We start from the raw sequence: 27918 nt of genomic DNA, 5'->3' as shown, positions 1-27918 counted from the left end.
CATTAAGTACTTAAATTTCATTATTTCTCTCTAGAACTACTTTAAAAAAAGTGTGTGTTTGTTTGTTTTTTCACTTCTAGAATGTTATAGATAGAATATTGTGACTAGAGCAAGGTTCAGTGAGATCCGTTGTTCTAATCATTTGATAGGATTTCCATCTATAAATAACCTTTAGCATCTTGACCTTTCACAAAAGACGCTGTGCTGTGTAATCCCAAAGCTAGCAAAGATTTTCTTCAATGTAGTTGCATAAGACCAGATGGCGGAGTTGTCTCCTAGACATCGTTTACTGCCGCCTTGCATTTTTCATCAGTTTTCTTTTTTATACTCCTGTCCCTGAAAAGCTGCCATTACTTGAGCTAATATGGTCTGACAGTGCAGACTTCTCACTTGGGAGCTTTGTAAGAATGCTGGCCAACTGTATGATCTGTTTTCTACACATTACCATATTCCGTGCATGAATGGAATACGTTCGCATTATTTCACTGCATGATCGTTCCACGGTTGTTCTAGAAACATTTCTTCGGTTGCTTGAAAATGAGATTTCTATTTGTACTGCATAGAGTAGAAAGATTAAATGGCATTTTGCCTGACCATGTATCTCATAAATGAGGAGATGAAAATGGCCTAGCAAGAGTTTGTCCTTACCAATTTGTTTGTCTTGTATCTTCAGATCTGACAATTTATATTTCTGAGCTGATCAATCAGGATAACGCTGTTGGCATTCATTCATTTCTGGGCACAGAGGGCATCCAGCTAAGGCAGTGTCCTCGTACCCCAGTGTCCAGTTAGCTTCACTCTTATGATGGGGAAACTATAGCGTGACTTTTTTCTTTTTTCCAATATGTCCGATCAAAAAATTGTCCGTTGCAGCCCAGTAAGGCCCCTTTCACACAGGCTGGTGCTGAGTTCTTGCTGCATTTTCAATGCATTTCAAAGGGGAGGTGCTGACCAAGTATGCACCAAAAATCCAGAAAGCAGTATTTTTACATTGCTTCAAGATGCCGATAATGGCTGACAATAGATTCATATTCATGATATTCAAGTCTAATATAATACAATTATTTATAAAAATGTGTATATTTTTTATTTTTTTTCTCACAAACAATACAGGGATTCTTTTTGTTGAAAGGTATTTTATTGAGATTATAATCGGGATTACATGAAAATAACATGTGCGGGTGCAGCCGCTATAATAAACACAAATCTTTAATTGTACAATCGTATCTAGAAGTTCATATAACGGTAATTAGTAGAGAATGCAAAATGGTTCAACAACTGGAAATGTAAATCTTAACGAACATGTACAAACTGTAGATTTTGATAACTCGCCTATGAAAAAGGAACCTGCTATAACAGAACATGTTTTATCAGGAAAACCTTATGTAAATGGTGAGTGAAGTGGGCTTTCAGGGGGAAAAGTGCAATGATAAATGAGTAGCCCTTGATGCAGGAAAGGGGTATAAGGGAAGTATGTACTATTAAAGGTGTCATGTGGGGTTGTTAGAAGTTTTTAAGGTATTGTATTCATCCTAACTAAGGGGGAGGTGGAGTATAAAGAGATGTAAGGGGGAGGGGGGTAGATGGGGAAAGGGTAAGGGTTACCAGAGTCTCTAATATCCTAGTACGACTCAAGGGTATTTCCTGTTATGGTCCTTTTGTAAACCTCCATAGTTGTGAAATGTAACCAGCAAGACTAGGGGTGCAACGGATCAAAAAAATCACGGATCGGATCGATCCTCGGATCAGGAGTCACGGATCGATCCTCGGATCAGCAAAAAAGAAAAAAAAAGACTAATCTTGTGGTGCCCCCCTCCACTTCACTCTGGTGTCCCCCCTCCTCCTCGGGTGACTCTGGTGTCCCCCCCTCCTCCTCGGGTGACTCTGGTGTCCCCCCCCTCCTCCTCGGGTGACTCTGGTGTCCCCCCCCTCCTCCTCGGGTGACTCTGGTGTCCCCCCCCTCCTCCTCGGGTGACTCTGGTGTCCCCCCCCCCCCTTCTCGGGTGACTCTGATGTCCCCCCTCCTTTGCTCAGTACAAACAGTCTTTTTCCTACCAGGTGCAGATCTCAAAGACAGGTCCACGTGCAGATCTCAGACAGGTTCACATGCCTGCATACGGTGGTCCCGGGTCTGTAGTCAGCGCAGTGATGTGGGGAGGAGTGTAACGCTGTGCACTGGCAAGCACATGGGGTGGAGCAAGATGGCCGCCGCTCCGGAGCTAGGCCGAAGCCGGGGACTTTCTTACAGCCGAGGCTCCGGAGCGCTCCGCGGATCGCAGGGTGTGCCGATCCGAACGGGGTGACTTGATTGACCACTGTATGTTCCTCAGAAGTCGCCTTCTGAGGAAAATACAGTGGTCAATCAATTCTTTGTAAAATCATATTATATTATTGTTTGTGTATTTACATGCTATTAAATTTATATTTTTTTAAAACATACTTCCTTGGCCTGAAAGTCTGACCATCAATGTCCACTTGCTAGATATTGTTTCCTTCCCAATATTATTACAGATGTGGCCCATGTGAGTGCTATCCGTGTGTTTCTACTTTTTCTTTTCCCTTTTTTTTATTTCTTCCTTGCTTTCCTTTCCTTCCCCCCCCCCCTTTCTTTTCGCCCCCCCCTTTTTTTTCTTCCCCCCTCCTTCTCTCTTCTTGTCCCTCCTTCTTTTTGAATCATTATTGTGGAGGAAGAGCTGGATATATGTGATGAAGTTTGAGGGCGGTTCTGTACCACCGTGACGCTAGCTTGGAAGCATTTTCTTGTGCATATGTGTTCATAGTTCCCTTATGGATATTAGTGTAAATGATTTCCCAATCATTTTTCCGTAAGATCTATGGAGAGCATCTTTTTCCCATTTGTGGCAGGTCCAATTGTCTTTGGAAATATGATCAACAATACAGGGATTCTACTCCTTTTACTCAATCCAAAAAAATAACTAAAATGTTAAATGATAAAATTGGGCTGAACAAAATTGGACCTTTTTTTCCCCCCCCCCAAGTTCATCTCTTGTTACCGCCATCTCCCTCTTACTCAATTACTGTTTTTAAAATACATTTTTTTTTTTTTTTTTGGTACATCCTCACCTAAGCTAGGATGACATAGGCTCTCGATGGCCACATAAGAACCAATACCATCCCTGTGCGTCTTCTAAATGGCACCATGATTTCCCTGCGAGTGAGAATGTGTGCATGATTTACATGCATTCCTGCACCTGAATATGTGAGCCTAGTCAAAGTATAAAGAAATTATTATGATGCAGGACTAAAAAAACAACGCACTTTATGTGGTTAAAGTAGAACTATGGGCAAAACTCCTTCTTACTCCTCCGTTGTCCTCGTCCTGCAAAAAAAGTGCATTTATCCTTTTAATGGGGATATTTTCCTTCACTTCCTGTCTCATGGCCAAAACAGGAAGTGAGAGGAAATCCCTGAAAATTTAAGGGAATCTCTTGCGGACCCCCAAGTCAACAGAACTAGTGTTTCCATTGATTGGAAGATTTCCAGTTTTTGTAGGTTACTTTTCTGGGGGCAACCCAAAATTTGGGCTTTTCTTTTTGTTTTTGTTGGTTTCCCTAATGGGACACCAGCATCCATAAAAACTGCCTTTGGTTCTAATTCCTAGCCACCAAAACTAAGAAAAAAGGTTTGCCTTTACTTTAGTTTTTTTTTTTTTTTAAATGCATTAGCCTATAAGGAGAGGTGTTCACCATTTTTGTAATCTGATCCCCCTCTCGCACCCACTTTCACAATTTAAAAATAGTGAGGCTGTGCAAGGCTCTGCCCACACGGCTCTGTAACTGAATGAACTACAAATACTCTCTGCCAGTGAAGCAGACAGCTTTTGGTTCTAAAACTGTGAGGGCACTGATGAGCACTCTTGAAGTTTTGAATCTTTTTGTACATCTGTAACTGTCTGCCCCTATGGACGGTATGGGCAGACAGCTGACTGAGAGTCTGCAGGAGCTTGGCATTGCACCCACGGTCCACTGATTAAGGGTGCAATACTTTTAGGCTGCAGTGTATAAAAATATTCACTTTTTTTTCTTTTACCTGTCAAATCATGTGCTTTTTTTTTTTTTATTTTATTTTTTTTAACGTATTTTTAAGTGAAGAGAAAATCCATATAAAACTCCCTAAGAAGTACAATCCAATTCAGTGCAGATCCTGAGCAGCAGTAGCTGTAAGGACCTCAGATTAGCTCATAAAGTGTGCATAGGTTTCTAATGGACAGGGACTCTCCTGTCCAAAATGACCTCTAAAGCCTCATACACACGATTTGGATTTTCAGTGGACAAAGTGTAGGACTTTTGTCCGAAGGGCGTTGGGCATGAAGATGTATTGCATACAAACGGCAAAGACTTGTCGGCCAACAAACATAATACAACGTGTTTTTTTTTTGTTTGTCTTTTCAGCTTTTTAGCGCCACCCTTTGGGCAACTTCTGCTAATGTTGGGTTATGGTGAGCATGCGTGTTTGTACTTTGGATTGTCCGACTTCTCTACACACGATCGGATAATCCGACATTTTGTTGCCCGACCATTTTAAAGCATGCTATCCCACATTTGTTGGGGGGAAAATCCGACAACAATTGTCTGATGGAGCATACAAAGGTTGGATTATGCGACAACAGCCTGTCATCACACAATTCCCGTTGGATAAACCGATCGTGTTTACGGGCCTTGAGGCTCCATTTACACTTGTACGACTTCAAAGTTGTGCTGACCTTTGGAGTGCAACTGTGTTGCAACTTTGAATGGGTGCAACTTGGATACAACTGTGGCTTTGACCAGTGATGATGGACAACTGTTGCGTTGTATCAGGCTGGGTTTACGCATTTGTGGTGCGAATTGAAGCTCCGGTTTCCCTGCGAAGAGAAAAGCGGTTCCTCTGCGTTTTTAGATGTGGATTAGCTGAGCATATGGGGGTGTAGTGAGCAGGGGGAGAGGATGCTCGCAACGGAAAGCATCTACAAATCAGATGTGTTCCTATAGAAGATAATGGGCCTGAATTCGAACTGGATGCGGTGTAATCCTCATTCAATTCGCATAGTGTTACAGCCTTACACTCAGGTTCGACTTTCATACAACCTTTGAGGGTTAACATTAAAGTCTATGGCCCTCAAGTTTCATGAAAGTTGGACCAAAGTAGTGCATGAACTACTTTTGAAGTTGCTGCAACTATATGAATACTTCTCATTGGAAAACATGGGGAACGACTTGTCATGTGACTTTGATGTCCAAAGTTGCATGACGAGTCGCACAAAAGTGAATGGAGCAAGGCTATCATAGTGCGGCCAGTTAATTCAAAATTTTATAACCAAGCCAATAAATTACTCGCACAGTAGAGGTGCTTGTCCAGCTCAATCTCTCCACACCACTAACTTTGTATGGGCACGCACCTGCCCACAATTTGTCATGGCATTACAGTGTTGTACCTTTGCCCAACTAGTCTCATTACAGGCAGACTTCTCTAGGAGCAGTAACAGCACTGTCGCCTTTTTTTTTTTTAATCTGTGATCTGATCTGTGTGTGTATTATTTTCAATCAATTCTAGTCCGGTCATGTGATCCTGCAGCTCCGAATCACTGTGACCTGACTAGTGCAGATTCAAATTAGGCAAGTATGCAATTTTTTTATTACTTATTTTATACAGGTTGGGGGGGAGATATTTTTAAGAATATTTATAGTTGGGCTTTTTCTTCTATCTTAAATAAATACAATACATAATATGAAACCCGCTTGTCATGCATTTATTGTATGCCATTTGCAATATTAGAAAAAAATAATGATTTCCCAATGATAACTGTTCATACATACATACATGTATGTATGTATGTATGTGTATATGTATATGTATATATATGTATGTATAAGTATACATATATATATGTGTGTGTGTGTGTGTGTGTGTGTGTGGTTCCTGCACTACTTTGGTCCGACTTTCATGCGACTTGAGGTCCATAAACCTCAATGAAAACCCTAAAATGTCTTCGGATCTGATATGGTTTTTAAGGCGAACTCCACGCCAAAATAAAAAGACCCACCATGGGGTCCCCCCCCAAAATCAATACCTCTTATTCGCGCAATCAGCCCAGCAGGTCAGGTAGAGGGGGGGGGGGGCGTGAGTGAGCACACCCCCCTGAACCATACCAGGACACATGCCCTTAACAAGGGGGGAGTGCCCAAAGCCCCTTGTTCCCAAGGTCCTCTTTCTCTCCCCCCCCCCCCCCCACAACCCTGGCTGGTGGTTGTTAGGGTCTGCAGGTAGGGGGCTTTAACAAAGGGGGGCGCCCAGATCCCGCTCTCCATGTGAAAAAGCTTGGGGTACATATGGAGCTGCACGATTATGGCCAAAATGAGAATCACAATTTTTTTAATTTTTTTTGCTTGGAATAAAGATCAAGATTCTCGTAAAAATCTTTCACATTATGCAAAAAAAATTGGGCTAAAATGCATTTGAAAGACAGCTGCGCAAATACAGTGCTATATACAATATTGCAACAACCACAATTTTTTTTTCTCTAGAGTCTCTACTAAAAAGTCATTTTTCTAGCAAAAAAAGATTTTAAACTTGAAACCAACAAATGTCAGAAAAAAATGTGGTGTTTAAGTGGTTAAACTTTCCTAACTTACACACAAGTCTATTCCTTTTGATGTACAAGACAAATTGTTACAATGTTTATGGCCCGTACACAGGATCCGAATGTCGTCCGAGGAAGTATACGATAATCGGATCGTTGGTACAGAGCTTTCGAGAGCCGATCATGACAGTACATGTTTTTTTATTATTATTTTATCGGACATGCACAAAAGTTTTCCTCTTACAACTTGGTTTAGCCAGTACAGTTGTCTGAAAATACATTACAACACATGACATCACTTCCGATTTTTTTTTTTTTTTTTCTGTTGTACGGGAATTTTCGTGACTTTAATAACCTATTTAATTTCTACTTGCGACTATTAAGCGAAAAATCTTGTATGATCTGTCATACTATATTTGGATCGTGTGTACAGGGAATAAGACTTGGACCCCTTTCACACTGAGGAGTTTCTCAGGCGGTACAGCGCTATAAAAAAGGGCTGCTATACCATCTGACAATCTCCTGCCCAGCTATCTCAATGTGAAAGCCCGGGGGCTTTCACACTGAGGCGATGCGCTGGCAGGAGAGAAAAAAATCTCTTTGGAGAGGTGCGGTATGTATACTGCTCCTTCCCATTTAAAACCATGGGAAACCGCGGTATTAACCCTTTATCGGCCGCTAGCGGGGGTTAATACCGCACCGCTAGCGGCCGAATCCCGCGGCAATTCCGACGGTATAGCGCCTCCCGCCCCAGTGTGAAAGGGGCCTTAATGTTTCACTGATGAAGAATGTTCTGATACTTGGCAGACTGCCCAGATTTTACAGCTGTGGCTTCAGTAGAGCAGAGAGAATTCTCTGCATAAAAAGATCAGGAAATACTTTGACAAGATCGCAACGGTGAAAAAAATTGAGATAACGATTCTTGATGATTATTTCGTGCAGCTCTAGGTACATAGTACTCCTCCTTCTCATTTACCCCCCAAAAAGTGTAGTGTAAAGAATTGCAGTAGGCAGTTTTTGACAATTCCTTAAAAAAAAAAAAAATTCCCCCGATGTAGATTCATCGTCAATCATGACGCCTGCCACCACCGCTGACCCGGAAAAAGGGGGTAAAAAAAAACCACCTGGATTTTTCGCGTCCCTTGTGATGTCACTAACCCAGCATGACTTCAGTCAATGACATGACAAGGGGGAGGTGCCATCTGATGTCGGAGTGGCCCCACCTCCTTGGTTATTTAAGAAATGTCACACGGCAGAGTTGGTAGACAGCGAGTCGGCGGTGAGTTGTGATTAACGGTAGATCTAGATCTACATTTACTCTCTTTTCATTAAACTTTTTTTTTTTTTTAACAAAAACTGCCTTGTTCCTAAACAAAAAAATAAATAAATATAGATTCCTGAATATTTGTTCCCCCCCCCCCCCCTATTTTTAATTTGTACTTCTTGTTGTGTGGCCTAGCTTTTGACCTTGATGATAATGGGGTTTAGTCAGATGGGGATTTCCATTTGATATGGACAGTGGACCATCTGTCATCTATTTAGTAAGCGTGGCCTCTGAGGAAGCCAATTGTTGAACGCATTCATCTTTTGACATCTGATAAGGGATTATTGCATACCGGTCATTGAACTTTTGCATCATTATCATCAGATGATCCATTTTTATGGACATTTTAATGCTTGCTGCTTCAGGGCGGCCACTCTGCAGGATCACGCACACGTGTGAGTGTACGTGATCCTGCACTTTTGGGTATCGGGCGCAAGTGCATGTTGCCGCCGATGGCTCGCTCCTGCTGTGATTCTACACAGCAGGACCCGTAAACCCAATGTCCGCCGAAACCCGCTGATTGTTCTGTATACAGGCAGAACGGCGATCTACCTATGTAAACAAGGCAGATTGCTGTTTTGTCAGTAGGGAAGGCATTGATCCTGTGTTCCTGCAAAGCAGGAATATGGATCAATGGCTTTTCCTGGTAAAAGCACCTCCCACACAGAAAACACTGGCCATGTACACAGTTGACCCCTTTGATCACCCCTGATGTTTAACCCCTTCCCATCCAGTGTCAGTACAGTAACCATGCACATTTTTAGCATGGATCACTGTATTAGTGTCACTGGTTCCCAAAAAAGTGTCAGTGTCCTGACTGTCACGGCAATATCGCAGTCCCACTACAAGTAGCTGCCACTAGTAAAAAAAAAATCCCCATAGCTTGTAGTGAACACAGAGTCGGCATATCGGCTGAGTGCAGAGCTTAAATTTAAAGACCGAGAAAACTGCACTGGCAGTTTTGTCTGATTTTCCTATTTCTACATGGGGCTCTATGGCTTGGAGATCCTTCGGAGACTTGGGTGGGACGGGATCTCCAACCCTGTGTCTGTGTTGGAGATCCTTCGGAGACTTGGGTGGGACGGGATCTCCAACCCTGTGTCTGGGTTTTAGAGACAGCCTGCAAGCTGTGTGCCCAGGTGCACACAGCTCATATAATGAAGGGCTGGGGAGAGCAGAAGGCAGAGGAAGGTGGAATCGGAGCAGTGGCTGCTGGTGTCTCTGTGTTTAGACTGACGCTGTGTGCAGACAGACGCTGTTGGCTTTGAAGGGCTTCAAAGCCGTGTGCACCCAAGACTGGGGGTCTTGAGGAGCTGCTGGTTTAAGGAACCAGTACCTATGGCAGCGGTACTGTTGAAGAGTAGCCAGGTGGGCTAGTATTTTCAGTTATTTCTGATCATCGTTTAAACCCCTGCGTGGGATTCCTGAATGGACTTTTGTTTTTCTAATTTAATAAACGGGGGCTACCAGGCCCTTAACGATACATGCCTGTAAAAATACATGTTTTGTTTTGGGTACAGCGTCGCATGACTGCGCAATTGTCAGTTAAAGTAATGCAGTGCCATATTGCAAAAAACTGGCCTGATCATGAGGGTGATCAATCTTCTGGAGGGCAAGTGGATAATAAAGTTGTTCGGTTTTTTTGTATACGATTGTTTCCTACTTGGGCACAAAAGTTCCCTTTTATATCCCTCACCAACTATGAGGCCCCTTTCACACTGAGGAGTTTTTCAGGCGGTTTAGCGCTAAAAATGGCCCCTAAATACCACCTGAAAAAACTCCTGCCCAGCCTTCTCAATGTGAAAGCCTGAGGGCTTTCACACTGAGGCGATGTGCTGACGGGAGAGAAAAAAAGTAGGGGGTTAGAAAAGAAACCAAAAGATTGCAGTCTCTGTTTTACATGCTATTTTTTGTTAAACTAGAAGACCACTATACTGCCAGCAAACACCAAAAAAATATATTTAAAATATCAACTCTCAGATTATCTAATATACATTTTTTTACATGGCATCTCCAATGTGCTTAACCACTTACCCCCCGGACCATATTGCTGCCCAAAGACCAGAGTACTTTTTGCGATTCGGGACTGCGTCGGTTTAACAGACAATTGCGCGGTCGTGCGACGTGGCTCCCAAACAAAATTGGCGTCCTTTTTTTCCCACAAATAGCTTTCTTTTGGTGGTATTTGATCACCTCTGCGGTTTTTAGTTTTTGCGCTATAAACAAAATCAGAGCGACAATTTTGAAAAAAATAAATATTTTTTACATTTTGCTATAATAAATATCCCCCAAAAATATATAAAAAAAAATGTTTTCCTCAGTTTAGGCCGATACGTTTTCTTCTACATATTTTTCGTAAAAAAAAAATCGCAATAGGCGTTTATTGATTGGTTTGCGCAAAAGTTATAGCGTTTACAAAATAGGGGGTATTTTTATGTCATTTTTATTATATTTTTTTTTACTAGTAATGGCGGCGATCAGCGTTTTTTTTTTTTTTTTTTTTTCCGGTACTGCGACATGGCGGACACTTTTGACACATTTTTGGGACCATTGGCATTTTTTTAGCGATCAGTGCTATAAAAATGCATTGGATTACTATAAAAATGCCACTGGCAGTGAAGGGGTTAACACTAGGGGGCGGGGAAGGGGTTAAGTATGCCTGGGTGTGTTCTTACTGTGGGGGGGGGGGGGGTGGCCTCACTAGGGGAAACACTGATCCTCGGTTCATACATTGTATGAACAGAAGATCAGCATTTCCCCTGCTGACAGGACCGGGAGCTGTGTGTTTACACACACAGCTCCCGGTCCCCGCTCTGTACCGTGCGATCGCGTGTGCCCGGCGGCGATCGCGCCCGCCGGGCACACGCACGGGAGTCGGGGGCGCGCGCCCCTAGTGGCGGCTGGGAGAGAGGACGTCATATTACGTGCTCTCGCCCAGCAGAGCCACCTTGTGGACGTATGACGGTGCGCCGTCGGCAAGTGGTTAAAAGAAAGCTTGTCAAACCCTCACTAGGTAGATTTTTTTTTTTTTTTTTATGCCATTCCATGTATTATGGGTGACAGTTGTGGCCTTTAAATTTTTGTTATGCTGGTAAAAAATAAAGTGGCATTGCATGCGCTTGCACATTTCTTTCAGATTAAGAAGGGATCTGATGAGGTTTCTAAACAAGTCAGGATGCTTGTTGACGCGTTCAGACATGTTCTTTCAGGAATACAAATCCAAAATCAATAACTTGCTTATCTTGGAACTATAGTGTTTTATAGAGGTTAAATGGGGTGTAACGGTAAATGTTTTTTCACCTTAATCTCTCTCTCTCTCTCTCTCTCTCTCTCTCTCTCTCTCTCTCTCTCTCTCTCTCTCTATCTCTCTCTCTCTCTCTATCTCTCTCTCTCTCTCTCTCTCTCTCTCTCTCTCTCTCTCTCTCTCTCTCTCTCTCTCTCTCTCTCTCTCTCTCTCTCTCTCTCTCTCTCTCTCTCTCTCTCTCGGATTCTGACATGGGGGGGGGGGGGGCAGTGCCTGGTCAATATTCGCACCATAAGACGCAGGGACGTTTCCCCCCATTTTGGGGAGTGCGTCTTATGGTGCGAAAGCACCGCTTGAATTCCCTGCTCAGCAGTGTATACACCGCTCCTAAAGCGCCCCTGCCCATTGAAATCAATGGGCAGCATCTGCAAAGCGCCTCGCCAGTGGTGCTTTTAACCCTTTATTTGGGCACTAGCAGGGGTTAAAAGCGCCCCGCTACCGTCCCCGAAAAGCACCTCTAAAACTAGCGGCGCTTTATCGCCGATGTCTCCGCGCTATCAATATGAAAGGGCTCTAAGTGCACTCCTGTGAGCCACATGAGTAGTGTGGCCATACTTTTACTTTTTTAAAGTGCAATTCTATTAAAGTTATAGGCAGTAGACAGAAGGCTTTACTAAGTATCGATCTGAAAAAAAAAAATACCTGTTTTTGTTGGCCAGGAACTGTGTGTACTATGGCAAATTCACTTTTTTGCTGTATACCCAAGGCTTGCCACCTAGGGATCAGCTGATGGCAGACAGTGCTGACAGGGGAATCCACAATTGTCTTCGCCTGGCGCGATTATCACTAGCGGCTATAGTAGCGGGGGAAGAGGGTTGTCTACAGAGAGGGTGATCAGTGTTGCTGGGAGGGGGGATTCCAGGAACCGATCCCCTGTATGACGGTGTCTCTCTGCAGTAGCTGAAAGCTGGCTGGAGGGAGGGGAGGAGAAACTGGCTTTAGAGAGAGTCATACAGGGGATCGGTTCCTGTAATTATCACGCTGCCGCATTGATCACCCCCCCACCCACGTCAGATTTCCCCCTGATGCCCAGCCCCCCCTGCTGACTTAAAACCCTATACAGGAGGACAGGCGGTACCCCCTTAGCAGCCCTGAGCATTGTTACTAAATATGTTAATGGCTTTGCACTGTTTGTTGCTCTGGTAACCTTTTTGCTTATCATCCACTAGGAATTTATTTTTGCTCGTTTGATTATTTTTTCCTTGCTGTATTCATTTGTGTAACTTATGCCCAGGAGATTCAGCCTTTGTTTACCTTGCTTTCTAATTTCTAAAGGGCATTGCGAATACCAGGATGCGGCCAGGCTCATTATCTTCCAAACCCCTAGACCTCTAAAGAATGGCTTTTAGTTAAAATTCAGCCTACATTATTAGTTGAAGTACAAACTACACAACACTTGGTATAGTCTGCATTTTATTATTTTTATTTTTTTAATTTTAATATTTGGTGACCTATTCCCAAATGTAACATTTGTTATGACTTGGTGTTAACCAGTCTTTTCACTTCCATGTGCCTGTGCCATCAATCTGCATAGCAACTGCTATACTTTTTCATTTGATTTTAAGTATTTCTACCAAAGGAAAATGTCTTAATATATTGCAGCTTATAGGTCCCTAGGTAGGATCTGTAGCTTACATTTTTTTTTTTTAAAGCTAGGTACATTTTCTGCAAGAATAATGCATGTTGATCCTGTTGGAAATCTTCTGAGAAATTCAAAGAGCGTCTACGACACTTATTAGAATTCTATAATTTCTCTGCACAACAAATGTGGGGCAAGTAGAGCATGTAGGGGTGTACTGAGCCTGGGTGTGCGTATACGGGCTCTCCATCCTCAGTACAGCTGAGTTCCTTCTACGCCATTGCAGCTGTCACACAGATAGTGCCATGGCCGAGGAGTTTTGTAGTTTGGTGGGTGGCATCTGATGGGGGATTTAGACACTAGTTGTCCATCAGGTCAATCACCCTTGTAATTAGCAGGCATGGGCAGATACATAGCCAATAGACCAGGAGTAGGCAACCTGGGGCCCTCCAGTTGTTGTGGAACTAAGTTTCCCATGAGACATTGCAAGGCTGGAAGATACGATTACTCCCAGAGGCATGAATGAACTTGTAGTCCTGCAACAGCTGGAGGGCCCTAGGTTGCCTACCCCTGCAATGGACAGTTTGTTGTTGGCTACAGAATCACTTGCAGTTAATCGCAAGAACCCGAGTCTCTCAGCTTCCCCCATGAGGCTTTGCCCACTGTTGTTGTCACTGATTGCTTGGAGCATGTCCATTGAATGAATGAATGACTTGTATAAAGCAACGCATGCAAACTAAATCGCCTCTGGGCATTTTTTCCAGCCAGTGTCTGCTTGGCTGGTGCGGTCATTTTTACCCCGTAGGATCTTGACACGCTAGGGACACACAGTCATACACACATATATACATATATACTGGGCCAATTTGGACGAGGTCCAATTTACCTACCCGCATTGTGAAGCCAACAGCGTCCTTGATAACCAGTGACAGGTGGGGTGGGGAGAGGTTAGTGGTGGCGAACGTGCCAATACACTACACAGCAGTAGACAGAGACGGGCACCCTGCTTGTTGCCCTGTCGCTATACACCAAGTTAGAGTTGGTCTTGGTTACCTCCCAGCTCTGTTATCTACAAGAAGGTGGTAATTGTTTTTAAATTTGGTGCAACTGTAGCGCCACTTTGTAAAATATCTGATCAGAAAAGTATTATGACTGCTTTATTGAACTCCTATCCCCCCCCCCCCTTTTACTTGATTACTGTCAAGCAATCTGTTACATTTATTTTTATTTTTTAGTGCTTATAGTAGAGTTTTTTTCTCTTTGCAATTGACAAATGGTTAATAGCTAACCTACCTGTCAGTCTACTTTTCATCAGGATTCTGATCTATTAATTGCTGCTGGAGCCCATAGAGATTGACATTTTCTGTCTTTGATTAGAAAACCCTAGATCATGCTGATATTGGCAGGTGCTACTAGGCTGAGCATAATCTGAACACAGTGGTGGCTCTTAGACTCTAAAGAGAGCACGCTTATTTGTAGTGGCTGCATATATTAAACATATTGTGGGTTTTCTGTGAATGTTAAAGGGATTGTAAAATCTTTGCTTATTTTCAAAAAAAAAAAAAAAAATGTTATGCCTTCCTGCTCTGTGCAATAGTTTTTGCACAGAGCGGCTCCAGTCCTCCGCTTGAGTCTCCCACCAGTGCTTCTGGCACATTATTATTATTATTATTATTATTATTATTATTATTATTATTATTAATAATGTGTGTGTTTTGGACAGTGGAGAGGGATTAGACCACTTGTCAGTTCTTCTTTTTTTTTTTTTTTTTTTTTTTTTGTGCCGCCCTAAAGCGGGGGTCTGCCCGCCCCTGTTAACATTAAAAGCCTGCTGACTTTTAATAGGACACTTGCCTGTCCTGGAGTTCAGCGATGTTGGCACCGTAGCTGATGTGTCTATCCGCTGTCGGGTACTGCCGCATCCTTGGCAGTAAGAAACCCGTAGTGAAGCATTACACGCTGGATCCCTACCGCGCATGTGCAAGGTACCACTGCGTTTTCCTACGGGCTAGGCGGCGGGTGGGAGGAAGAGGAGGGGGCCGAGCTGCTGACGTAATGTGTCGCGGTCCAGTCTCCCGAAAGTGGGGACAGGATACCTGTGAAAGATGGGTATCTGTTCCCCCCCATGAATGGTGTCAGAAGTGGAACTTCCGCTTTAAGGAGATTCAGCCTCTCTTTGTCCTGTTTTACCATTCATATTATTATTGAAAGTAAATAATATTGTCCCCAGAACCTTAATAGAAGGGAAACCTTCCATGGGGACTTTCCATGGCCTTCTTTCCTTTTTTTTTTTTTTTTGTGTTTTGATCTACAGTACCTGTCGCCGAGAATGTGTTTCCAGCACGACGGCATCGCGTTGATTCTCGGCGACATGGTGCCGACATCTCGCCCTCGCTGGAAAAGAAAAAGCACATTCCAGCAAGCGCGTCATAGAAACGACGGGGATCCGACTTGGATTCTTGCCAATTCTAGCCGTGGCGTTTGGTATGAATCATGAGGGGGAACTCAACGCCAAATTTTTAATTAAAAACCGGCATGGGTTCCCCCCAGCGGCATACCAGGCCCTTAGGTCTGGTATGGATTGTAAGGAGAACTCCCTACGCCGAAAAAACGGCGTGGGGGTTCCCCCACAATCCATACCAGACCCGTATCCAGGCATGCCACCCGGCCGGTCAGGAAAGGAGTGTGGACGAGCGAGTGCCCCCCCTCCTGAGCCGTACCAGGCCGCATGCCCTCAATATGGGGGGGGTTGGGTGCTCTGGGGGTCCCGGAGCATGATGGGACTGTGATGTCATAAAAGGCCTATATAAATTGGTGCGAGCTGCGCACCAGGCATTACAGCGGGAGAAAGCGTTGTGTGTTTATTTTATTGACATTTTGCCTCCAGGTGAATGGGTAGGTACCCCATATTCATTCACCTAGGGTGGGGGCCGGTATCTGGGGGCTCCTTTATTGAAGCCGGTCAGGCCCCTCCTGAGCCGTACCAGGCCGCATGCCCTCAACATGGGGGGGTTGGGTGCTCTGGGGCAGCGGCCCCACCACCCCAAAGTACCCTGTCCCCATGTTAAGGACAGGGCCTCTTCCCGACAATCCTGGCCGTTGGTTGTCGGGGTCTGCGGGCGGGGGCTTATTGGAATCTGGGAGCCTCCTTTAATAAGGGAGCCCCCAGATACCGGCCCCCCACCCTAGGCGAATGAATATGGGGTTACATCATACCCCTACCCATTCACCTGGAGGCAACATTTCAATAAAATAAACGCACAACACAGGGTTTTAAAATGTATTAGTCCGTCATCTCTGGGGGGGGTCTTCACCGCTCTCAGGGGGGGGTCTTCTCCGGGGGGGGGGGGGGTCTTCTTACATCTTCTCCGCTGTCGTCTCGGCGCTCCCCGGTTCTTCTCCCGCTCGCTCTCGGTGCCTTCTTCAGGACTGGCCGCCGCTATCTTCTTTGTAGCTCTCTTACTAGCGGCGGCGCAGCCCGCTCTTCTTTGCCGTCTTCTGCCTTCTTTTCTTATGTTGACGCGACGCTTCCTCTCGCTGTAATGCCGGGTGCGCGTCTCGCAATGATTTATATAGGCCCCCTTTATATGACGTCACAGTCCCATCATGCTCCGGAACCATGCTACGGCTCAGGAGGGGGGGGGGTCGCTCAGTTGTCCCCACTCCTTTCCTGACCGGGCAGGCGGTGTGCTTGGATACGGGGGTCTGGTATGGATTGTGGGGGAACCCCCACGCCGTTTTTTCAGCGTAGTGGGTTCTCCTTACAATCCATACCAGACCTAAGGGCCTGGTATGCCCCTGGGGGGGGGGGGGGAACCCAATGCCGGTTTTTTATTCAAAATTTGGCGTGGAGTTCCCCCTCATGATTCATACCAAACACCATGGCTAGAATTGGCGGGAATCCAAGTCGGATCCCCGTCGCTTCTATGACGGCTTTTTTCCCATCGCGGCGAGCCGGGTCAGCGCTGGCTCCCGCGACCGGGCTCGTAGGTGGTCAATTTCACCGACAAAGATTGACACAATATCGCGGTCACCTACTGTAGATCAGGGATCCTCCAAACTACGGCCCTCCAGCTGTTGTGGAACTACACATCCCATGAGGGATTGTAAGACCGACATTCACAGACATGACTAGGCATGATAGGAATTGTAGTTGCTGAACAACTGGAGGGCCATAGTTTGAAGACCCATGATCTAGATGAAGGGTTGCCCCAGAGCGTTTAGCATGTGGCCCATCTGGAGGGATGCCGACTATGCTGTTTAAAGCCTAGTGGCTGGCAGACAAGCTTGGCCCATGCACATATGTGGAAAATGCCCGGGGATGTAGCCTACATTGACATGCCAAGCAAATGCATGCCTGAAGGGATGTCAGGGGCTGCCATGTTTGCAGTAGCACTGGCAGCAGGGAATGCACTACATTCACAATGGCGATTAGGACCAGTGTGAATTGTAGTGGCAGTTCTTCCTGCGGCTCTCAGTGGGTAGCTTCCTCCTGTGGCTCAGCGGATAGGTGCGGCTGTGGGCCCTGTTCACTAGAAGTACAGTTTTCCAGCAGCCACACCTATTCATGGCTCTACACAGCCAGCAATTACCTGTGGTGATCACTGCTGGATGCAGTTTGTTTGTGTCCAGCAGCAATCACCAGTAACTGTTGGCTGTGCAGAGAGCCGCGAATAGGTGCAGCTGCCAGCGGCCTCACCTACCCGCAGAGCCACAGGCGGAACTGTTTACCAGCTCTCCTTATTGTTAATGTATTTTATGTGTGGCCCAAAACCATTCCTTTTCTTCCAAAGTGGCCCAGGAAGGTCAGAAGGTTAGACACACTTGACCTAGATAGAGTGGGAAGGATGAGAACCTCAGGGACAGACGATCCATTAGTGCACACTGTGCAGCTGCACGTGGGCCCATTTACAGTAGATGAGGACATAATGGTGGCTGGGACACCTCCCATTGTCATGTACATCTGGACATGGCTCACTTCTTTCTAGCTGTTAATCGATGCACTGTAAATTGGGGCTGGAAAATGGGCTGGGGTTTTTGGTTTCATTGTCTTCATTGTGGAGATTTCCCATAAATATCTGTCCTGGTGACACAGGAAGTGAGGGGAAATCTCCCCAGTGGAGATGCTGATGGCAAAACAAATCTAGAACGGGTTCTACTCCCTTTCTTTTGGCGGGAAAAAATGCAATTCTTTGGTATATGCTGAAATTGATATACATTCTTCAAATACTAACTTTTTTTTTTTCTTTTCTTTTGTAGAAGACTGCAAGGGAAAGTATATCTCTCCATTCCATGATATTCCTCTGTACGCAGATGAAGCCAAAGTAAGCATGTTCATGACATTTTCCAGCACATGTTGCTTCTCTTGGCACATTTACATGGTGATAAGGATTTATTGTGTATCTGTAAATTGGTTGTAGTAGCTTAAAAAAATATTTACTAATTGGATAAGATTCCTCTTAATCTATTTTGGCATCTCTAATTAACAAAGAAGCCTTTGTGGATTCTTCTGTTGCTTCAAATGGCTCATTAGCAAGACTTGTTCCAGTGCATACGTACAGGTATGTTATAATTGCTCTACATCTTTCTGATGGATAAATAATGAAATGGGTTTAAGAAATCAAAACAATATCATGCAGAGCATTTTAAAGGGAGACTATATTTTACAAAGTACACATTTTGAGATACTATTTTAATATGTATCTTCCTTTTAATGATTGCTATGCTATATTTGCAGGTTCTTGCACCAATGACCTTTTGTACGCATAGTATAATTGACATTTTTGCTGAACAGTTCCTGAGATAAGAGATTTCAGGATAACAAACTGCAAAGCTCAACACTTGCCTTTTAGTGTCGATAAAAAGAAAATACTTTTTATTTATAAAAATGTTCTGTAATGTTGTATAAACCATATACTGCATCATGTATCTATACATATATTAATAAAAAATATACTGGTGAAAAATATGTCCATTCAGCGATTTAATCCCTCAGCATATTATATTCTTCCAATGGCAAATGGATTATATCCAGAGTAGATGCATGAATGGAAATAAATCTGACCCTCCCAATCATTTTGAAGGTAGGACTGGATTTTTGCTTAGCCACCACATACTATAATCGCAATAGGGCTGCCAGGACTGGCACACAAGCACTTGTACATTATGTTGCTGTCTTCTAATAACATTCCTGTGTGTATTCCATCCGGGTCCTTATTGTTTCTGACCCAACAGTTTCCTTCTTCGCAGATGTAATGCTGCACAATGTACTTTCCTGGTTTAGTCCTCGTCATCTGCTCTTGTTAGCATTTTACTAAGGCTATCCATTTGACTGTGGTAGGAGGATGGTGGCACAAGAGCAGTGGTAGGAGGATGGTGGCACAAGAGCAGTGGTAGGAGGCTGGTGGCACAAGAGCAGTGGTAGGAGGCTGGTGGCACAAGAGCAGTGGTAGGAGGATGGTGGCACAAGAGCAGTGGTAGGAGGATGGTGGCACAAGAGCAGTGGTAGGAGGATGGTGGCACAAGAGTTGGTAGGAATATAAATCTTGCTTTGATTGCTTGCAGCGACACTGATAATAATAATAAAACGGCAGTGTTTTTAGGAGTAGTGGTATTACAAGATGGGTAACTAGCCAAATTAGAACGAGAGTAATTGTAACTTGCAATTTATTAAACAGCTACAGCGTTAGAATTACTAATCCAAAACAGAGTCAAAATGGCAAAAAGCTTGCATATACTGCTGAATCCCATAAAACTGATTTTGAAAGCTGCACATGGAAACTTTGCACCAATGCCTTTGTGTCTCAGAGTAACATTGTTGCATAATCTCTATAAGACTATAAAAGCAAAGGGGGTTATTTACAAAAGGCAAATCCACTTTGCTCTACAAGTGCAAAGTGTTCTTAAAATTGCACTCAAAGTGCACTTGGAAGTGCAGTTGCTGTAGATCCGAGGAGGACATGCAAGGAATATAAAAAACAGCCTTTTAACTTGCACTTGACTGGATAAAATCAGCAAAGCTTCCCCTCGTTTCAGATCTACCCCTCAGATTTACAGCGACCACACTTCCAAGTACACTTTCCGTGCAAACAGGATTTGCCTTTCGTAAATAACCCCCAAAGTGTCTATTTGAAAATCACCAATTCAATAAAACTGCACACAAAAAACACTACTTGTGATTACCCTCATAGACGCCGTCCCTTACAGTGAAGTCCATGGTATCTCCGGTAGCACAGGTAAACCACTGGAGGGATCCCAGGACAAAGTGCCATCCAACTGGAAATGTAATACTCTTAGAAATTGTCAAGGTACTCTACATTGTAGTTGCATCTTCCAAAGATTATGCATGCCATTGGGCTCATGCCTGTCTGTCTGCACGCTGCTTCTGACAGTTGAAGGCCTCTCATCTGGCTACAGATCACTTGCCCAGCTACCTCTGGCCTATTCAGTGTGGCTTCTCTGAACTTATGACGGAAGGAAGTAGTGAACCTTTATCTTATTATCTGGGGAGTGTCCAGAAACCCAGGGATTGGAAAGAAAAGAGTTAGGGCCCTTTCACACGGGCGGATCAGTAATGATCCGCTCTGTGTGTCCGCAAAAGCTCAGCGGGGATCCTCCGTAAAATCCCCGCTGAGCTGGCAGCTGACAGGGTGGTCCCCCGATTTTTTTCCGTCCGCAAATGCGGATCTTTGTGGAGGCGGACGATTACCGGTGTCAGCGGAATCACATAGGGACCAATGTATGCCCCGTTTTCATCCACAACGGACGGATGAAAATGCGGACATACGGTCCGCACGTGTGAAAGGGCCCTTAAAGGAGTCTGCCTGCATCTGAACATGGCGAGTAAACAGGTGCTCCCGCTACATTACTGTGGACAGTACAGACTAATGGCTTAATGCAAGGTTTCTGAATTTGGGTTCCACGAAACCCTAGGGTGCCTTGAGAGGTATCAGTCGGTTCTGCCAACATTACAAGAAATTTATACCTGCTCAAGAGTGGCTTCAAGTTTCCCCCTGTAGCTGCTGCTTTGTGGTTGTTCATCATGGATGCCCTATTGCCACTGAACACCAGTGCAAAACTAATTTTTTATCCTGAGCACCAATGCAAAGATACAAAGTTTGCACTGAACACAATGCAGAGTGAGTTTTGTATTGAGTAAAGGTTATGGTTGCAGCCAAGCAAATTCAGTGATCTTTCTTGCTCTGTCATTGGGGTTGATTTACTAAAGACAATTGTACTGTGCTGTTGCTCTAGATCTTGGTAAAGGAGGGAACCTCTGCTGATTTCTATTATCCAATCGTGTGCAAGCAAAAAAAAAATATTTTTTTTTTTTATCTTCCTTGCATGCGACTGGGAAGAGTGAAGCTCTAGACTAGAGCAACTGCGTAAATCAAGCCCACTGAGTTATGAGGTATGCAATTGTGTTTTTTTAGTTTTATCAGTATTTGTAATACCTACGTATTTTATTATTGTATCTATACCTCACTAAGCGCAGTAATGTACCATTTAGTTGTAGATAAAAAAAATGGTTTCAGGGGTTCCCTGAGATCTTAAAGTACATGCATAATATATGGTTTATATGGCAGCACATGAATACTTGTTTGTACATTTAAAATAATTGTAGTCCTACATTCATTAAATCCAATTAAATGTGTGAATCTTGTATGAAAACATTTTTATAGCCACTTAAAAGCAAGCACTTAACTATGCAGCATGCTTTACTAGGTAATTCCACAGCACCTTTAACTTTTAATGTTTGGCAGAATTAAAACAAATACTTTTTTATTTTTTATTTTATTTTTTTATGGTATAGATGAGCATTAGAAATATTAAAAATGTGTTTTCATCTCCCCTTGGAAGATTTTCCCTCCTAATATATCCTGGTGACACCAGGAGCAAATCGTTAATTGTGGTCCCCCGCTCATGACCTGATTAATTGCAATTGCAAAGCTGCTCGTATAAAATGCGGCTTCAGTTTCTGCTGAAGTCAACTGTTTTCTTAGGGGGAATGAGGTCACCCAGAGGGAAAGACCAAAAGCAACAAAAAACCTGACCGAGGCTGAACCCATATTTAGCCTTCAAACCTAAAAGGGTAGTTAACGTTTCCAAAAAAAAATTGCCTATGCAGGTAAGCGATGTTTGTAGATTAAAGCAAACTGTGCAGCTCTAACTAAAGATTAAGAATCATACCCTTGCTATAGGTGTAGGCCATTTACATACCTTCTGAAGCCTCCCAGGACATTTCTAAGCGAGGCCTAGTCATCACTGCTCACCTCCACCATCACAGGAGTGAGCTCTTTATCTGATTCAAACCTCCTCACATACTTTTTCTCTTCTCTGATACAGTAGAGCGGAGCTCAGCTTTTGAGGGCTCACTTTTGTGATTGTGGAGGTGAGCAGTGATGACTAGGCCTCACTTAGCAATGTCCTGGGAGTATTCAAGTCGGGGTTCATAAGGTATGTAAATGGCCTACACCTATAGCAAGGGCATTATTCTACTTTAGTCAGTTGCGCAGTTTGTTTTTATCTACAGATGCCCCTTATCTGCATAGGCAGTTCTGTGGTAAAGGTGAACTATGCCTTTTTTTAATCTATCTATCTCTATCTATCCATCTATCTTTTACAGACTCTGGCAAACAGCATTTGAACAAAACTTTTTATGTCAATAAGCATGAGATACAGCAGTTGTTATCCATATTTACACCAATTTGTAAATCATTTTGACTGGATAAAGCTAAACTTAAGCAGACAAGAAAATCCCAGTTAAGTCTGATGCGTATTCACTTAATAAATTATAAGTTGCATCGCATAGATGTGCCTGAATTTGTCTTTATTTTATCTACCTCTGACGGCATGCTTTTAGGCCCCTTTAACACCATAGGGTTGTAGAATGTTGTGCTCTAAATGGCCTGCAAATGCAACACAACATAGGAAGAACCAAGACTTGAAGAACATTTTTAACACAAAGCACGGCGACACAGATCTGAAAATATCTGAAAGAAGATGTCTTAGAATATTGAGCTTGTTTGAGAAATATAAAAATTTCTAAATGAAAATCTTTGCATCATACCTGTGACACCATGGTACATCTTCATTAAACACTGAAAGGAGAAGTCCAGCCTGAGCTTTTTAGGCTGGGCTTCTCCTCTGGGTCACAGGCGAGCAATTTGTTTTGCACTCCAGTGACCCGTTTTGTCTGATGTCCGCTGACGGCACTGCCATCAGTAGAGGCAGCGTGTCATCACGACTTCCCAAGTCTGGATCCACCAGCTGCCTTGATTGATGGCAGTCTCAGCATCTCAGCAATCTGCTGAGACGGCTGCTTCCTGCACCTCCACAGCTCAGCGCTCCAATGAGCGGGGAGAAGCGGAGAGGCTCTGACTGACAGTCGGCAGCTCTCCTTTGGGGGATCTGTTAAAACCAAGCCATTGGCAGTGTTCGCTCACTCGGTTCTCAGTGCAGAGATGGTGGGGGACAGATGCAGAATCGGTCTGAAGAAAAAAAAAAAAGAAAGAAACCCCCTTCTCTTTTAGGCCGCATGCATGGCTGAACCAACTTTAGCTAGAAATGAAGATTACTGTTGACAGCAGAAAGGCCATAAATCAAATAAGGCACCAGCGACAGGTTGTTTTTCTGATAAGGAACACCGACATTGATATGTCAACTTGACAAGTCATAGACTTAAAGTCAGAAGATGGAAAAGAACCTCTGTGTATAGGATAAAGCCTTTCCAATTTAGTACACCACCACTGAATTTTCTTTTAATAGTTTTCCGTAAATTTGGCAGTTTAATACACTTTAAAGAATTAAGAAATGCAAATTTTTATGATGTCTTGGAGTTGAGGCGTACAAAGTACTTTTAGAAGAGAATGAATACAAAGCGATAATCGTCTAATTCACAGAGAAGATGAGAAGTGTTGAAATTTGCATTTTGAAATTTTTTTTTTGATTTCTCGAATTTTCTAGCAGTGGAGGGAGGGGAATGGTGAGACACTACCGATCCTCTTGAATAACAGTATTTACATATTAGGATTGCTTAGTGATATGGAGAGCACCTCTCAGCTATCCACTTACTTTATTGTCATGTTAAACCAACCACCGTCAGATCTATTGTTCATTTCCGATAATGGGTGATCTCACAAAATACTCCCCGGTAAGAAAAACCTTTTTATAAAAGACTTGATGGATTTTGCTCTGCTTGCTGTTTTGAGGACATAAAAGGTAAATAGGAGTTGGTGGCCTATTTGCAAGATCACTCCATTTCATTGCTAACACAAGACCGTTTTAAAAGGGATTGGTGTAGCTGTGTCTCCTGGAATATGTGCATGGTAGTGCGTGCAGCTTTCTTTTATTAGCTGGACTCCGGGCAGACAGCTAAAATACACATATGTGAACTGGCTTATTTATCGAATGTGTAATTCTGCCTAATCTTTCTTTCTTTCTTTCTTATGTGAACCCTTTTGGATTTCTGCACAAATTGGTCATAAAATGTGATCTGATTTTCATCTAAGCCACAACAATAGACAATCACAGTCTGCTTAAACTAATGACACACAAATAATTAAATGTTACCATATTTTTATTGAACACGCCATGTAAACATTCACAGTGCATGTGGAAAAAGTATGTGAACCCCTAGACTAATGACATCTCCAAGAGCTAATTGGAGTGAGGTGTCAGCCAACTATAGTCCAATCAATGAGATTGGAGGTGTTGGTTACAGCTGCCCTGCCCTATAAAAAAACACACACCAGCTCTGGGTTTGCTTTTCACAAGAAGCATTGCCTGATGTGAATGATGCCTAGCACAAAAGAGCTCTCAGAAGACTTGCGATTAAGAATTGTTGACTTGCATAAAGCTGGAAAGGGTTATAAAAGTATCTCCAAAAGCCTTGCTGTTCATCAGTTCATGGTAAGACAAATTGTCTATAAATGGAGAAAGTTCAGCACTGCTGCTACTCTCCCTAGGAGTGGCCGTCCTGTAAAGATGACTGCAAGAGCACAGCGCAGACTGCTCAATGAGGTGAAGGAAGAATCCTAGAGTGTCAGCTAAAGACTTGCAAAAGTCTCTGGCATATGCTTACATCCCTGTTGGCAAATCTATGATACGTAAAACCCTAAACAAGAATGGATTTCATGGGAGGATACCACAGAGGAAGCCACTGCTGTCCAAAAAAACATTGCTGCACAATCTTGCACAAGAGCACCTGGATGTTCCACAGCAGTACTGGCAAAATATTCTGTGGACAGATAAAACCAAAGTTGAGTTGTTTGGAAGAAACACACTACACTGAAACACACAACACTGTGTGTGGAGAAAGAGGCACACCCACATCAAAACCTCATGCCAACTGAAGTATGGTGGTGAGGGCATCATGGTTTGGGGCTGCTTTGCTGCGTCAGGGCCTGGACGGATGCTATCATCGAAGGAAAAATGAATTCCCAAGACATTTTGCAGGAGAACGTAAGGCCATTTGTCCACCAGCTGAAGCTCAACAGAATATGGGTGTTGCAACAGGACAACGACCCAAAGCTTCCTGGCAAACTCTCACAAGAGTTGGAGAGAGAGCTGTGCATGTCATAAGCCTAGGCTACTGACCAGACAAACAGGAAGTGGGCTGTATAAGGTATTTACTGTCAGGAAAAAAAGGGCAGAAGATTTAATGGAGGAAAAAATTACTGGGACGCTTTAATCTGTTTAGAAATGTATTCTTTTTTTATTTTCCCCCTTATTTTTCTTGTACAAAGAGTTTTATTGAAAAACACATCAACAATCAAAAAAAAAGAGAATACAAAAGAAAAAAAGCAGTGGAGGACACACCATAAGCTTATCCTATATCAGAAAAGATAGTCCGTAAACCTGAGATTAGTCCAGCTCCTAGGGATCCAAAAGCGAATCCAAAATGCCGGCAATAGAATGTCCTCAACTCAAGTGGCCTGCTAGAGTGACCTAATGCTGGCTTAGGTAACATTCCGGTTTTCACACCGGGGTAAATGTAAAACTTAAAAGCACAGTTGTTATATGATACACAACCTTACAAAAAAATAAAATTCAAAATATATATATATATATATATATATATATATATATATATAACAAAAATAATTTATATATATATATATATATATATATATATATATATATATATATATATATATATATATATATATATATATATATATATATATATATATATATATATATATATATATATATATATATATATATATATATATATATATATATATATATAAAAATAAAATTCAAGCAGGCACATAGCAGAGGATATCAGTATTCCAATTTGTAAAATAAATAATGCATCCTGTGTCCAAGGCCAGCAGGACCAAGCCTGAGGGCCCAAGCCACAAAGAAAGAAAGGGAGGATGAAAAGAAAGAAAGCCAGCTAGAAAAGTAGCATGAACAAGTAGCGATGAAGGGAAAGAGGAATAGAAATGGAAAAGAACAGCAAGAAGAAAGAATAAAAGAAGATAGAAGAAAAAAAAAGAAGGAAGGGGGTCCACGGGGCGGGGGGAACGGAGGCTCATCAAAGAGAAAGTAGTGCTGGGTCAAACCGTGAAGGGTGGTTGTAAGCCACCCAGGGTTGCCATACCCGGAGAGATTTATCGTGGGTATCTGCTAACACAGCAGTAAATTTCTCATTAACCATAATATCATTAATGCAGTTTTTAACTGCTTCGAAGCTGAGAACCGGGGTCTTCCAGGCCCTTGCAATGATCAATTTAGTTGCAGTAAAAACATGCGCCGCCAACTGGCGTTCAGGGCGGAGAAGCTCCGTGATCGGTTTCCATAAAAGGGCCTCAAAAGGGTCCCTCTTCAAGAGGGTCCCTCTTCAAGTTTTCCCCCTTCTTTTTCCCCTTCTTGCCTGTAGAATACAGTTAAGAGTTTGGCAGAGTCCAGGAATCTCTTGCATTATTTGCAGACCTGGGCAACTCAGGACAAATAGCAGACATTCTAACTTGCTAATATCACTATAAAAGTGCTCAATAATAAAGCCTTTTGCATCACGTTCCCTTCATCTACATAGGCCTGTAGTCTTTATGGTGGTTACTTGTGTGACGTGTTCCACCTCTAAGGACCCCAGACTTCTGTTTTACCATTCTTGTAGTTGTGAATCATATATTTTGTATCCAATGTGGAAGATTTAATTGCAAAACTCTCTCATCCAACACCCCTGTTGGCTCTATCCTGTAATTATTAGATGCAACCTATAACAAGCTGTGAATTCTGCCCAAAAAACATTGTTTGAGTACTGTGCAAAAGTTTAAGGCAGGTGAGAGGAAATTCTGTAAGGCTGGGTTCACACCTAAGATGGATTCATCGCACAGCAGGGATCCGTTGCGTCCTGGTTCACCTTTTCAGGTCCGATTTCAGCCCAAACTTTTGGCTGAATTCGGACCTGAAACGGACGAAAAAAGGCACACTTTTTTTCCTGCAAAATGCACCGGACATGCTGCGAAGATATGTGAACCGGCTCCATAGAGAGCCAGTAACAGCCGCATCCAATTCGCATAGGCATGAACCCAGCCTAAACGGCGATTCCACTTGGGAGGGGGTGGGGGGGGGTGGGGCAGAATGGCAAATAATAAATAAAACAAATATATAGGATGCACCATTGTGACACAAGTCCTATTGATATTGAATGTAATTACATGTTATTAAAAATTACCTCTTTTTCAATCTGCAGCTCTGTAATTTTCTGTAAAATGCAATATGACTACCTGGAGGCCTTCTGTACACAGAAAGGGAACAGAACCAACCCCCCCCCCCCCCCCCCATGTATGTCATTTCGTGCTTGTGTGATTTGGCCTACTGATTTTCCAAGTCTGCACTAAGATAAAAAAAACATTTTATTATTATTATTTTTTTTTTTTTTTAGCTCTCAAAGTGAATTCATGCTTAAAGGGATGCAGACCCAGCAGCTTTTCTCATTTGAGCCCTGCAGGTGCAGCAGCTCCCATACATATTCACATGCATATTCACTTGGCACATGGACACAAACGGCTATTCCTTCATGTAACGGAACGTTCCACACTCGGCTTGAGTGCTTTGGTCATATACCACTTCCTCCCAGTTTGAATATAGATATCAGATATTCCAACTGCTGACAACTA

The 27918-nt window shown here is 43.2% G+C and overlaps 1 protein-coding gene across 1 annotated transcript in view; it reads left to right on the top strand.

Annotated features, from left to right (window-relative positions):
* PPA1 (inorganic pyrophosphatase 1) overlaps window positions 1–27918 on the top strand; it is a 122641-nt gene that overhangs the window by 29658 nt on the left and 65065 nt on the right. Inside the window, exon 2 of the mRNA XM_040362321.1 lies at window positions 18047–18111. Coding sequence (XP_040218255.1) covers window positions 18047–18111 — 65 coding nt within the window. The remainder of the gene's footprint in view (window positions 1–18046; window positions 18112–27918) is intronic.

Source organism: Rana temporaria, chromosome 8 (assembly GCF_905171775.1).
Source record: "Rana temporaria chromosome 8, aRanTem1.1, whole genome shotgun sequence".
Taxonomy (NCBI): domain Eukaryota; kingdom Metazoa; phylum Chordata; class Amphibia; order Anura; family Ranidae; genus Rana; species Rana temporaria.
Note: the sequence above shows the minus strand (reverse complement) of the source record. Positions and strands in the feature narration are given on the sequence as shown.